Source organism: Dermatophagoides farinae, chromosome 2, assembly GCF_024713945.1.
Source record: "Dermatophagoides farinae isolate YC_2012a chromosome 2, ASM2471394v1, whole genome shotgun sequence".
Lineage (NCBI taxonomy): Eukaryota > Metazoa > Arthropoda > Arachnida > Sarcoptiformes > Pyroglyphidae > Dermatophagoides > Dermatophagoides farinae.
The window spans coordinates 4,050,446-4,063,730 of NC_134678.1; the positions used below are offsets into that span (position 1 = coordinate 4,050,446).

At 33.7% G+C, this 13,285-nt stretch overlaps 5 protein-coding genes across 6 annotated transcripts; 3 read left to right on the forward strand and 2 right to left on the reverse strand.

The window, feature by feature from the left end:
- Nucleotides 1-61: 61 nt before the first annotated feature.
- Nucleotides 62-3,313, forward strand: LOC124498873 (putative cytosolic Fe-S cluster assembly factor GL21135). The gene is given in 4 exon segments (XM_047062695.2): nucleotides 62-230; nucleotides 1,589-1,870; nucleotides 1,931-2,317; nucleotides 2,319-3,313. Coding segments are annotated over 4 exon segments (1,548 nt in total). The 5' UTR covers nucleotides 62-167; the 3' UTR covers nucleotides 3,135-3,313.
- Dpit47 (DNA polymerase interacting tpr containing protein of 47kD) lies at nucleotides 226-1,556 on the forward strand. Its single transcript, XM_047062701.2, has one exon. The coding sequence runs from the start codon at nucleotides 270-272 to the stop codon at nucleotides 1,497-1,499; it is 1,230 nt and encodes a 409-aa protein (XP_046918657.2). The 5' UTR covers nucleotides 226-269; the 3' UTR covers nucleotides 1,500-1,556.
- Nucleotides 3,186-5,139, forward strand: LOC124498875 (uncharacterized). Of its 2 annotated transcripts, none has more exons than XM_047062697.2 (3): nucleotides 3,186-3,321; nucleotides 3,408-4,284; nucleotides 4,337-5,139. In XM_047062697.2, the coding sequence occupies exons 2-3, from the start codon at nucleotides 3,439-3,441 to the stop codon at nucleotides 4,967-4,969; spliced, it is 1,479 nt and encodes a 492-aa protein (XP_046918653.2). In that variant the 5' UTR covers nucleotides 3,186-3,321; nucleotides 3,408-3,438; the 3' UTR covers nucleotides 4,970-5,139. The 2 variants fall into 2 exon arrangements, with proteins under 2 accessions (XP_046918653.2, XP_075584485.1); XM_075728370.1 differs by having other exon boundaries at nucleotides 3,212-3,289.
- LOC124498889 (uncharacterized) lies at nucleotides 4,957-5,770 on the reverse strand. Its single transcript, XM_047062711.2, has one exon. It carries the CDS (start codon nucleotides 5,679-5,681, stop codon nucleotides 4,980-4,982), a length of 702 nt encoding a protein of 233 aa, XP_046918667.1. The 5' UTR covers nucleotides 5,682-5,770; the 3' UTR covers nucleotides 4,957-4,979.
- A 50-nt stretch (nucleotides 5,771-5,820) lies between these two features.
- Nucleotides 5,821-11,314, reverse strand: Amun (protein amun). Its single transcript, XM_047062699.2, has 5 exons — nucleotides 10,510-11,314; nucleotides 7,922-8,015; nucleotides 7,675-7,843; nucleotides 7,448-7,603; nucleotides 5,821-7,383 (listed from the first exon to the last, which is right to left on the reverse strand). The coding sequence occupies exons 1-5, from the start codon at nucleotides 10,668-10,670 to the stop codon at nucleotides 6,551-6,553; spliced, it is 1,413 nt and encodes a 470-aa protein (XP_046918655.2). The 5' UTR covers nucleotides 10,671-11,314; the 3' UTR covers nucleotides 5,821-6,550.
- Between the last annotated feature and the right edge of the window lie 1,971 nt (nucleotides 11,315-13,285).

Consider the following 13,285-nt stretch of genomic DNA (forward strand, 5'->3'; position numbering starts at 1 on the left):
ATGGTCGCGCCAATTCCAAATCAAAATTATTTTTATCGATTTGTTCGCCATCTATGGACAGAATCCATCCATCTACCATATTCTATGTTCACATGCTTGCTTATATATATCTATGCTAAATTGGATAAACATCGCAATTTGATGGTCGTCACATGTGATTTACTACGATGAGTGGATTCAGTTCAGCTTTAAAATTGACTGATTTGAATGATTTTATACAGCCATCACAGGTTAGTATTTGTCATTAAAGCCATTATAATTTTATCATCATGTCTGACCTGAACGTAACGCAATCAATCAATAACACTGATAATAATAATGGTAGTGAAAGAGGACAGCAAGGCGAAGATGATGACTTTGATTTCTATTATGATTATGCAAAAGCAGCACAATTGGATCGTTCGGGCTGTTGGACCGAACAGAATTGGCAAGAAGAAATGGAGAAACATCCACTGTTTGCAACAAAAGCTCCGGAACCAGGCCATGAACATTCCGAATTGATCGATGCATTTAATCAGCTAAAATATGATCCACAATTTAATTCAATTGAAGAATTAATGGATAGTTATCGTCAAGATGGTAATGAAAATTTTCGCCATAAAAAATATCGCTGGGCAGTTGATTCATATTCCGAAGGTATTCGTTTAGCTCGTGATCATTTGTCCAAGAATCAATCAGTCGAGAGCATGCAGACAAGTAAATTCAATGAGTCATTATCCGTTTTGTACAATAATCGAGCATCGGCTCATTTTCATCTTGGTAACTATAAAAGTTCAATGCAAGATGCAACTAGAGCAATGTTTTTAAATTCGCAAAATATAAAGGCTAAAATCCGATTCGCTCAATGTTGTTTTGAAATGAAACGATTCGAAAAATGTATCATTTTCTGCAGCAAAGAACTGAACCAATCAAATGAATTGAATGAAAAATTTCAAGAAAAATTTCGCCAAGAAATGCGAATACTTTTAGAACAAGCAGAAAAAAATTTCAAAATACAAAATCGAGATGAACGTAAAATGGTCAAAAATGAACAAAAACGTTTGTCTGAACAGAAACGGATTGAACAAGCTGTTGAAGAACGTGGAATAAAATATCAAGCGTCATTATTTGAAACAGATCATCCTGCTGTACGAGGATGTTTCGTACAGTTTGACGATACACACCAAACGCAAACACTAATCTGGCCGGTTGTGTTTATTTATCCGGATGTTGGTCAAACTGATTTCATTAAGAAATTCTATGAAAACAGTACATTTACACAATATATTGAAATGATGTTCGAAATAACACCCGAATGGGATCAAAAAGGTCAATATCGATCTGAACGAATACGATGTTATTATCAATCATGTCAAACCTATACGGTCGATGGTGAAAAACGTATAGCACAAGAAATTGAATTGACCGAATTCGATAAAAGTTTGACTTTGTTACAGGTGCTTCAATTCGATGACTATATCGTTCAGAATGCTGTTCCAATGTTTTTCTTGAAAATTTAACCATTTTTTTGTACGTTTATGTATCCCTTTGAATCTTGAATAAAATTTTTTGCTTTATTTCTTCTCGTTTATTGTTGTTTATCTGACAGGTATGCATAAAACCAGCTGAAACAATTCAGGAAAATAAATCTGACAATAGTGAGGGTGATGACATTATAAGGATAAATAAATCAAATAAATCATGGAAAAATCGACAATCAGAGAGGAAGATCAAAGAGAATGCTGATACAGAACACCCTAAATTGTCTCCAGTTTCGGTAACACTGGGAGATTGTCTGGCCTGTAGTGGTTGTATAACATCAACTGAAGCTGTGCTAATATCTGAACAATCACATGAAAAAGTGATCGATATTTTAGATGAGAAGCAAAAGGTTTGTGCCACTGAGTTTATAATAAATGTTAACTGAATTATTTCTACTTTAATATTATAGAATCCTAATAATAATTTGATCATAGTGATGACATTATCATTGCAAGCGCTCGCATCTTTGGCCGTCAAACATCATCTCAATTCAATGGAATCGGCTGCCGAACGCATTGGCCATCTATTCCATTCATTAGGTGTCGATTACATTTTCGATCTTGCTTTAGCTCGCCATATTTGTCTTCAAGAATCGTGGCAAGAATTATCGCAACGATTTGTCTCGAATTCAAACGCTAAACAACCATTATTGTCATCAACTTGTCCTGGTTTTGTGTGTTATGCTGAAAAATCACAAGGTAATATTCTGGTTCCACTTCTCAGTCGTATCAAATCTCCACAACAAATTATGGGCCTTTTGGTGAAAAAACGGTTACATTTAGTCGATGGTTCAAGTTTCCAACGTTCTTCCAGATCGAATCTACCACATAACATTAATGCCGTGTTATGACAAAAAATTAGAAGCCTCTCGATTGGAAAATCGTCTTGATGAATCGATTCCGGAAGTAGATTGTGTCATCACCCCATTAGAAGTGGAAAAGATTCTTGAATTCAAGCAAATCAGAAATTTTGATTCACTTGCTTGCCGACCTCTTGATCAATTCAATGTTGGTTTCAGTCCTGATGGAAAAATACAATCGCATCGAGGATCAGGATCAGGAGGCTATGCCGATAATTTATTGCGAATGATGACTATATACCAAAAGATAGCCACACAAGATTTGATGCAAAGTGAGTTTGAATGGAAAATGGTACGAAATGCTGACTTTTTGGAAATTAATCTTTACAAATCGGAAATGGATTCTAAGCCCTTGGTATCCTTTGCCATATTAAATGGTTTTCGTAACGTACAGAATTTGGTATCACGATTGAAGCGAAAATCCTGTTCATATGATTATATCGAAGTATCAGCTTGTCCTAAGGGTTGTCTGAATGGTGGGGCTCAATTTCGCAATATTCCATTCAATAAGGAGATGAATGAAAAATTAACTCCAGATTCGGATCCGATCTTGATCACTTTCGAACAAGTCCAGAAACTTTATGATCAATTACCAAAGACCGAATTGGATTTATTCATCAATAATGGCATAGAAAATACTAAAACTGGTGAACTTTATACAAAATTGCAATTGGATGATCAATTTCGTCAAAAATTTCGTACAGAATTTAGAGTTTTGGAGAAAAAATTTAATATTTTAAATTCAAATTGGTGAAATTTGAATTTCAAAAATAACATTCTTGATCCTTGTTCGGTGAAAATAGCCGAATCTCATCATGATCAGAATTCATTGTTTTGATTAATAAATTGCAAAATGTTTATTTAAAAAATTGATTGGCACGAATATCATCACTAATATTAAAAAGCAGAGTTTGCATTCTATTATATAATAAATGATTATCGTTTGTTCAAAAAACAATTTTCATATGGAACAACAATAAAATTTCTAAAATGAAATTCCTTTTCCTTTCGTTTTTTTCACGATTAGATTTGAAAAGCTTTTACAAAAATCAATACGGATGATAATGACGGATGAAAGTAAAAATGATGGTCGTGAAGAGGAACTTTTACGAAAAAAATTGGCTAACGCGGAAGAACGTTTGGCTCGATTAGAACGTTATAATGAAGAACTACGTGGTGAACTACGGTTGATGACAGAAAAATTTCTGCTATCCAAACAATTGGATCAACAACAAATATCTAGCGAACTGAAACCGGAATCTCGAGTGGAAAGAAATCAAATTATAAAAAAAGAAGAATTAGAACAGATTAAAGCGCTTTCGGCTGAATTCTCCGATTATTACTTTGATTCAAAATCAAACACTTACTTTAGTCGTTCAACTGGATGGTACTACTATCCAGATAGCGAAACATTCTACAATCCTGGCGATAAGCGTTATTACAAATATGATCAATCGAACAAACTATACACTTTTGTTTGTAATCTAGACGGTACCACGACCATCACTTCCGATGAATGCAAAAAGAAAAAATTGAAATTTGGCGACGATAATGAGATGGAAGATGGAGAAATCCAGGACGATGATTGTATGGACCTAAGTTCTGATTCGCAAGAGGATAATACCTTATGTGAACATAATCAACAAGCTGTACAAATTAAATCGAAGCCGAAATCGTCAGTACGCGATAAAAAGGAATCAACTGAAGACGAGCATCGTCATCAATCAAACTATCTGTTTTCATCACTTCCTAAACATTTCAATAATACGGCACCATGTCGTTTGGTGGTCAAACAATCCGAATCGCTGGAAAATAACTCAATTCTTTTGATCAGTTGTATGGGGGGTAAAATTGGTCAACATTCCAATTGTACGGTCACTATACCTGACAAGACCATTTCACAGGTTTGTATGATCGTTTTCCAGTACTTAAATCCTCTTAGATTGTGTTTTACAGATTCATGCTGAAATAAATTATGATCTTTCACGACGAATCTATATGATTCAAGATTTACTATCAAAAAATGGAACATTCGTTAATGGAAAACGATTGGGTCAACTCGAGCGAACTCCCTTGTGTCATGGTGATGAAATCGGTTTGGCCAATTGCTGTCAGCTCGTTGCTCATATACATTCAAATCGGGACGGCGATTGTGAAGAGTGTGACGGTAGTGCAAATCTACAACAGAAAGAGGACACTGGAATCTATTCCAATTATCAAGCAAAATCTAGCCGATCAGCCATGAAAATCTTGAAAAGAAAATATGGTCTGGAGAATGGGATGGTAGAGAATGAAAACAATGATGGTCAAGACAGACGATCACAGTACCGTGATCGTGCTAATGAACGACAGCAAACCGTGGGCAGTGATTGTCCATACGAAAAGACAGCAGCTGGTTCAGCATTGGATCTGCCATTGAATGGCCGGAACAAAGGATATCAGATGCTTGAACGTATGGGTTGGAAAACGGGACAAACATTGGGCAAAAAAAGCAAATCGAACGACAGCGCAAAAAAATTAATCGAACCAATTGAAATGGCCGATGATCATTACACGACCGAACGGCGTGGTCTCGGTTATGGATGTTGATCATTAATTTTTATTTGAATTTGTTTGAAAATATTTTAAGTTTTTTTTCCTTCATCGAATGTTCACTATCAAATTCGGATGATGTAAATGTTATGTTTCGTTGACTTTGATTATTGCAATGAATAATAGGTTTGACTTGCTGTGAATTATTGGTCACTGTCTCATGCCAATTCGTTAATTGTTTATTAATCTTGTTGAGTATATCAGTTCTATAGTAGCCAATCGATTCTAATTCGGTATCTGAATATCCAAGATTGATTAATTGTCTACGATTTGCACGAGTAAATTGTATCATACGCATGATAGGAGTTTGTTCCCGTTTTAATTGACGCATTGCATCGTTTGGCATTTTCAGCATAATTTCAACGTCCACCCAGTTGGTTGCTGTTGCAGTAGTCGTTGGTATTGTTATCGTACGTTTTTTGCCTGTCGATCCAAGACTTCGGCTCTGACTAAATGATTCGTTGAACGAAAAGGATCCTATCGATGTCATTGGATTGCGTGACACTTTTCGGCGAAAATATTTCCGCCAAATACAACCAAACAGGCAATATAAAGCCAGCATCAATAATAAAACGGTTATGGTGGCCGAAACTAAGATCAGAATAAGCAATTCAAGGGGAACATTATTCCAATCACCATGCCAAAATGATGACGATGTTTGGTTATTATAATCAGTGTGGTATCCGATGGTCACGTTGATATCCTTCATTTGTTGAATGTAAGTAATCTCCGTGTGGCAAACTGAAATTTTACCGTCTAAATATTACCAAAAACCACCATTGTTTGCAAATTTAATCAATTATGAATATTGTTGAAATGAATTTTATAACACTGATCATCCACTGTTGTTTTATTTGTAATAATAATTATATTTTTTTCATTTTATTAATCATAATCATATAATATAATAATAATAATTAGATATCAATTTTCAAAAGTTTTTGTTTGTTGGTATCTAGTCTTAAATAAGAATATTCTTAAAAAACACAATATTCGAATCGTGTGTGTGTGTGTGTGTGTGTTGGAGTTTATGTAGGTGAAAATTTTTTGAATGGAAAATCAATCCTTTTTCATAAATTATATGCAAAAGGGATTGATTTTTCATTATTCATTATATGGGCGTAGTTGTTGATGTAATTGGGATTAATATATAGTATATATGGATATCTGTTTCAAAGTTTTATAATAAGAAAAAAAAGAGATTCAAAGAATTGAAAAGAAAGAATTCGGTTTGTTTGATGATCCAAATAGAAAGAGTGAAGATATTATATCAAATGAGAGTGTACGAATGTGTGTGGGGAAAAGGATGGTCGTGGGTTTCATTGATGTCAAATTTTGTGTGAATGATGATAAAAATTCAATGGTTTCAACTCATTCGTAAACGTTTTTGCATGCAAAAAGAATTTTCCCAAGATTTATATGTCTCACTTTTGTCGCTGTATTTTATATATTTGCATGTAGGAGTGTTTTTATGTATTCTGCATGCAAAGTTCATACACGGGCAAAGAGAATTAGAGTTGTTTTAGATTAGACATGAATAGTCAGCTGAATTGATGTTTTAAAAATACTAATAACTAATCAAGCTTCAGCACCTGTTGGTTCGGCAGCTGCAACCAAATCTAATCCAGTTTTCTGTTTTTTCATTGGCGGAGCTTCATCCAAAGAAACTTCATCATCACCGACTGAATTATCCACAGAATTCTCTTCCGATGGCGTCAACATCCGTGGTTGTTGATTAATGTTCATGTTGGGCGTTAATGATACAGCCATAATCTGTTGTTGATGTTGTTCGTCAGTAGAAAGATTAGAATCCTCTTCACCGATACCAGATGATGTGTTTGATGTCGTCGTTTGATTATTGTTACTGTTGATGACAGCAGCACCATTAGCGTTACCATTACCATTGACGCCGTTGGCCATTGTTTGTGAGCCAATAATGATGGGCGTTGGCGTACTAGTTGTTATCATAATTGATGGCGGTGATCCCAGCGACGAGGGCATTGTGCATACGGCCGACACATCTGAACCGATCGTGGCAGCTGTCGAATCAACCGAACATGATGCAGCACCTTGACTGCTTAAATCTTCTTCAGAATATGGAACCGATGCAGATTCGGAATCTTCTAATGATCCATTCAACGATGATTCATTGAGATGGTGGCTCAGCAACACGTCTTGTGATGATGATTCATCTCCATCGGCGTCAATCATCGTTGTCGTAGTTGGTGCCATCACGTTTGCATTATCATCTGCTGCATCCGACAATTGTGATACATTATCAGTATTGATTGTTGACGTTGTATCATCACCGCGTGGCATAGAATCTAACAGTGTTGGTTTATAATCTTTAATGAGATAATATATCCACAACACCTGATCCACTTTGTGTGGAGTCCATTTATAATCTGGATCTATGTTGGAGAATAAATAAATTAAGTATATTTTATAAATTCATGGCATTTATTCATCTATTACCTGATTGACGGAGCGATTCAGTCTTGTTTCGAAGTTGTTCCGAATAATTGTTGAATTCGGCAATGGTCGAATCGGTGGCTTCAACACCTGGTGTTGATAGCATACCCTCATCAGACATGAAGGGTGCTTCCTCAGGATAAGCAGCAGCCAACACAGCTGTGGATTAAGGTAATCACAATAATAATCACAATTTGTTTTTTTTTTGAATTAGGAATTTTAACACTCACCAGAAGCAGTAGATGGGCCAATACCCTTAAGATTGACCAATTGAGTGATGGCTTGTTGAAGATTTTTTTGATGTTGCAATTTTTTAAACGCTTTTCTTGTGATATTAACCACTGAAGTTTCTGTATTAATACGAACCAAATCCAACATTTTTGGACGATATTTACCCATCTATGTTCAAAAGTGCATTATAAATTGATCAATATTAGTACCATTAATAAAAAAAAAATAAATTCGAATCACACTAACCATAAGACGCCATTTGGCAATTTGTACCAATTCTTCGTAAAGAACATGTGGATCTTTACGTGAATGTATCATTTGTGGTAGCTTCTCTCGAAACCTGTATGGTAATCGAAAATAAAAATCATTGAGATCAAACAAACAAGATTGAATTTACATATCCATGACTCCAAAATAAAAACAGTTACACATGCGTATGATTTTATTTTATTGAATTTTAGCAATTCTACTATTCCATCCATTCATTTATTAATGATGTTAACAACCTGTTGTTATCGCGTCACCATTTGTTATTTCTACTTCATTCATGTTAAGTATATTATTATATGTAAATCAAGAGAAAAACTTTCAATTTGATTATAAATAAAATATGAATGTCAACGAGTTGCACATTGTGCACTTGATTCTTTCATAGTATATATATGTATGCATGTCTATATAATTGATATGATCAAATTTTATCCATTTGATTCTCAATGATGATTCAATCATACATCATCATCATACTCATAAGCTACTATATATATTATAAATATAAAAGAAAATCACAAAGTTTTCATTCGGGCAAAACAAGAAAAAAAAACAGACGATATTAAGAGCCCGCCATTGAATATAACTTGGCAGAAGCCAAATCAATGATAATTATTATTTTGTGTTTTGATCATAATGTAATGAAACACCGTGTGTACCTCTTACTCTCTCTCTCTCTTTCCCTGCGCCACGATCCGAACCACTACAAAAATTGTATATTTATTTCCGTTATTATTATCATTAGGAGATTTACCCCGTGTATGTTGATGACCGTAATCATTAATATATACACCACGTGGACTTGAATTTCCTATTGATTGTTTTGTTTTCGCCTTATATTCAAAAAGTGTATGTTGAACATTTGGCTCAATAATGCATGTATTATATATCTGTGATTGACATTTGCTAGCAATAGAATATTTCCACCACATGATTAACAAAATATGAGTGTAAACATTATTCCCTTTTACAAGAAATAGTGTCTTATTGTAGAAAAACACATTTTGTTTTCTGGTTGCTGGAAAATGGGTTCCAAAATCTGAATGCCAGAATTCAAACTTCACAAAGGTAGATGGCGTTCATAAATCGATTAGTATATAATAATTTTTCATACAGTAAAGAATTCAATGATTAAAAAAAAGTACATATTTAGCAAACTAACATCAAAGAGATGTGTATATTTATTTGTATTATCACGTGTAAGCCACCTTCTCAAATATCCTTAACCCAGTGACCTTTGGTCTTTTGATAGTTGTAGATAGAATTGTATAAGTCTAGACATAGTGGTAGATATATGATAATTATAAATGAAAATGATAGAATTATTATAACTGTGTTGAGTCCAATAACACCATCTTTATGAATAGGAAAAAAAACAAAAAGAGAAAGAAAAAGAATAAATAAATAAACAGACGACATGAAACATTTTCAACAAGAACCAAACGAAAAAAAAAATCTATCCAAACCCCAATGAACCAGCACAATGAATTGTATGACTGACAATGTTTCTCGTATACACAAGACTGAGAGAAAGAAAGAGAAAAATGAGGATTGATTTAAATTGTAGGCCTGATTCTTTCTTTCACATTTCTAAACTCTATATTCTCTATACTAAAGGAAAAAAAATTTATTTGGCGACCTGATTGCCGGCTGTTAAGCTAACTAAAAAAAATGGAATTAATGGATGGGAATGAAAAAAAAGTGAGAGCAAAAAACAGCTGATTTTATTACATATTATGGAAGGCGCCAATGCAATGCGTGAATAGTATATTTGATTATTAATCGAAAAGACACTCGATTTTATTCTTGTGTCTACTTGAATTTTTAAATCATCTTTTACTACCTATTCGTCGTTAACATAAATGATTGGATTTCAATTTCTATTTATTGGTGTAGGAATTGTTATTTTTCCTGAATGAATGAATTCGATTCTAACAGAATATATATTTTTTTACAAACATATAGAGTTATTCCAATTTTATCAGAAATTAGCTAAAATATCTATCAAAGGACATTGCCGTTATAAATTAAACTTTGACAGTGACCGTCATTCATCCATTAATAGACACAAGAGTTCCTGAATGATTGTGTGTTTATGCACAGTATATGAGTGACATTCAATGTTCATTTTTGAGTGTGTGTTTCATTCGATTCTTTTTTTGGGAGCCACGTTATGTGTGTCGTTCTACTGTTGTTGCTGTTGTTGTTGTTGTTGTTATTTGTTATAGTATGTCTGTCTATCTGCCGGTCGAATGCGTTCGAAATGTTGATGATGCTGTTGCCAATCGTTACTATTAACTAACAGATGATGATGATGACGGGCAAGAAATAGAAGGGGAAAAAATTTAAATTTTTTTATCATCATTTGGCGCGAACCAAAACGATAATTATTGTTGGAATTTATCTTGAATTGATCGGTGATCTATTCAATTACTACTACTTGATAAAACAATGTGGCTGATGTGACATTTTTTATTATTGAAAAATGGCAAACGAACATTAAATGCAAGAGTTTGTGTCATGGAATTATAATAGTGCGTAATAATATAATAATAACTACTTACCATGTATCTAATTTGATGAATTCTTCTGGACCACCTTTTTTTGATGACCGTTGATCGGCCTTCAATTTGATAGCATCACGACGAAGCTCATATACAAAACGCCATTGATTTGGTGACGCTTTTTGGAAAAATGCCAAACTAGAATCTGTTGGTTCAACCATTTGAATCAGCCGTTTTTCAGATTTTTGAGATTATCAGATTTTCACAGTGTTGTCAATGAGAAAAAATGTTTTAAATGAATTTTCTAAATCACAAAAATGTTAAATGGGCGCCGAATAGATCACGATGATGATGATATACTACAACACGATTCAAAGCAAAATAAATTTCAAGAATCAGGTGTTTGAATTCTTAGAAACAATACAATCGAAACTCAATATGGTTATGTTCAAATAGCAATAATATTTAGGGATTTTAATGTGATGATGGCCTGGCCGACAACAACACCGTGGTTATTATATGTCTCAGTCTCCTGTTTGTAATATCGTATATTGCGAGTTGAATCAAATTATATTGTGGTTGTTGTTGTTGTCGAGCAGTTTTGGCTTGGTTGTTGTCGTATAAAAACTTTACTTTAATCACATCAGTCCAGCAGTGTTTGTGTGGCTTTTGATGAAACAACACAGTCTCAACTACGATGATAATGATGATCAAAGCAATCGACAAAAAAAACGAATGAATGCTTGCTTTCTAATATAGATATGACTATGTTACAAACACAACGAAAAAAAAATGCTATGTTGGCAACGACAACAACAAGATGAGACTCACCATTGGCTCAATGCTACATGCAGTGTATGCATTTGCTTTTCTTTTGGTTAATAGCAAATGTTCGTAAAAGGCCAACATTTTTGGCTAATATACGCATGCGTTATTTTTCTATTCTTTAAAAGAGCTTAGATTCGAGTTTACTGTATACAACAAATAATGCATTTATATTATACATAGATACATAGACATTCATGCAAGAGATTGTGCCCCACCAAAAATAAATCATCAATACGCATGCGGGGGCAGGATACGAGTAAATACGAGATGTGATCAACGTCAACATACGATATGCTTGTTTTGATTATAGCCATGGCAAGAGCTACAATACTCTTTTACAGGCTATTTCAATGACCCGTTTGTCGTAGTCATAATGAAGAATGTTTTAGTATAGAGTTATTATTATATGATGATAAGTGCCATAAAAAATAAAATAATTCCAATTCTAATATCGATCATTCACAATGAATGAGAATAGCGGTGAAAGAACTTTTATGGAATATATCAAAACAACATAATGATTTTTCTAGATGCTAACTCAGGAATACTTGTGGAACAGAATTGATAACGGTCAATCGGATAAAATTTGGTAAATTGTTCTAAAATTCCACTTCCAACTATTCCCATCCGATTGTATATAATCTGCAAAGGCAAAAGTTCATTGCATTCGTCAAGTTCCGGAAAATTGAAAAGACGACGATTCATAATGGGATCTATTTTCACCAACTTATTATTGAACAGAGAATGATGACGCCGGTACATGATGGATAACCACCGTCACGAATACCCGAATTGGAACAAACTGCGAATAGGTAAAAAAAATTAAGTTCTTTTCTAATTATCAGAGCCAATCAACACACAGTACCGATGAGCGTGTGAGTAAGAAACGAAAAAAAAAAAATTTCGCGCTAATAAAAGAAGCAAAAATTTGAATCTGTTTGGAGGCAGCAAGTTGATTGGTATATGTGATCCTCATTGATCGAATTGAATTGATAGAGATACGACTAATAACGGAGTGAATGATGTGAGAGAATGAATTGAACCTGAAAACCATTTTATTTTATGCAAGTAGATGTCGTTCGTATTGAAAATTAAATTTTTCACAATTCTTGGCAGAAAAAACTGTCAATTTTCATTGATTACTCAAATTTCGGAAAACGAGATTCAAATTCTTAAAATTTGTGAACAGAAAAAAAACGGCATAGACACATTGATTTGATCGAAATGTGCACACGTGTGTTTTTGTGTCGATGTATACAGACAGAAGGCATGTCGCCGGGCATCATTTTTTTTTTAGTCGATTCTTCATTCATTCATTCATTCATTCTGTATTGTTGGTTATTGTTGAATAAGAAAAAAAAATAGTTTATCCACTTTCATTTGGTCGTCATTTCTGTCGTCTGTTATTTATTAGTTAGTGCTATTATTTGAAAAAAAAAATTTTTACCACGCTATCCGTTTACGGTGGCAATATATAACCACACGGTGAACAACAGAAAGATTGAAAAGCTATCTTTTTTTTGTAGTGAGAAAGAGAAATGAATATTGGATAAAGGAAAAAAAAGGAAACGAAAAATATATAAAGAAAACAGATGACGATTCAAATTTGATGGCGCCAAGAAAATTTTCAATTCAAAAGTTGTTGTTGTGTCCAATATGAATATCCAGTTCGTTTAGATTGTTGTAGATATGTTATGAATAGAATTCAATAATCCATGAGACGGATGAAACGATTTGTTTTGATTCGTCATTCGTCTTATTCATTGTTATTTGGATTTCATATTCTACCATATGATGATGATGATGATTATATGGCTTGATTGCGGTGGCAGTGTCAATCAATTTTTTTTTCTTCCTTTCGAAATGTCCAGTCATTTCCCAAATGTCCATCTGCTCTATAAAAAAAATTACATTTTTTCAGTATGATTGAATGGTAGTACCATTCATTAGGGTCCCTTTACGGTTTTTATGCATTTTCCATTATTTTCTCTCTATTTCTCCCTATTAG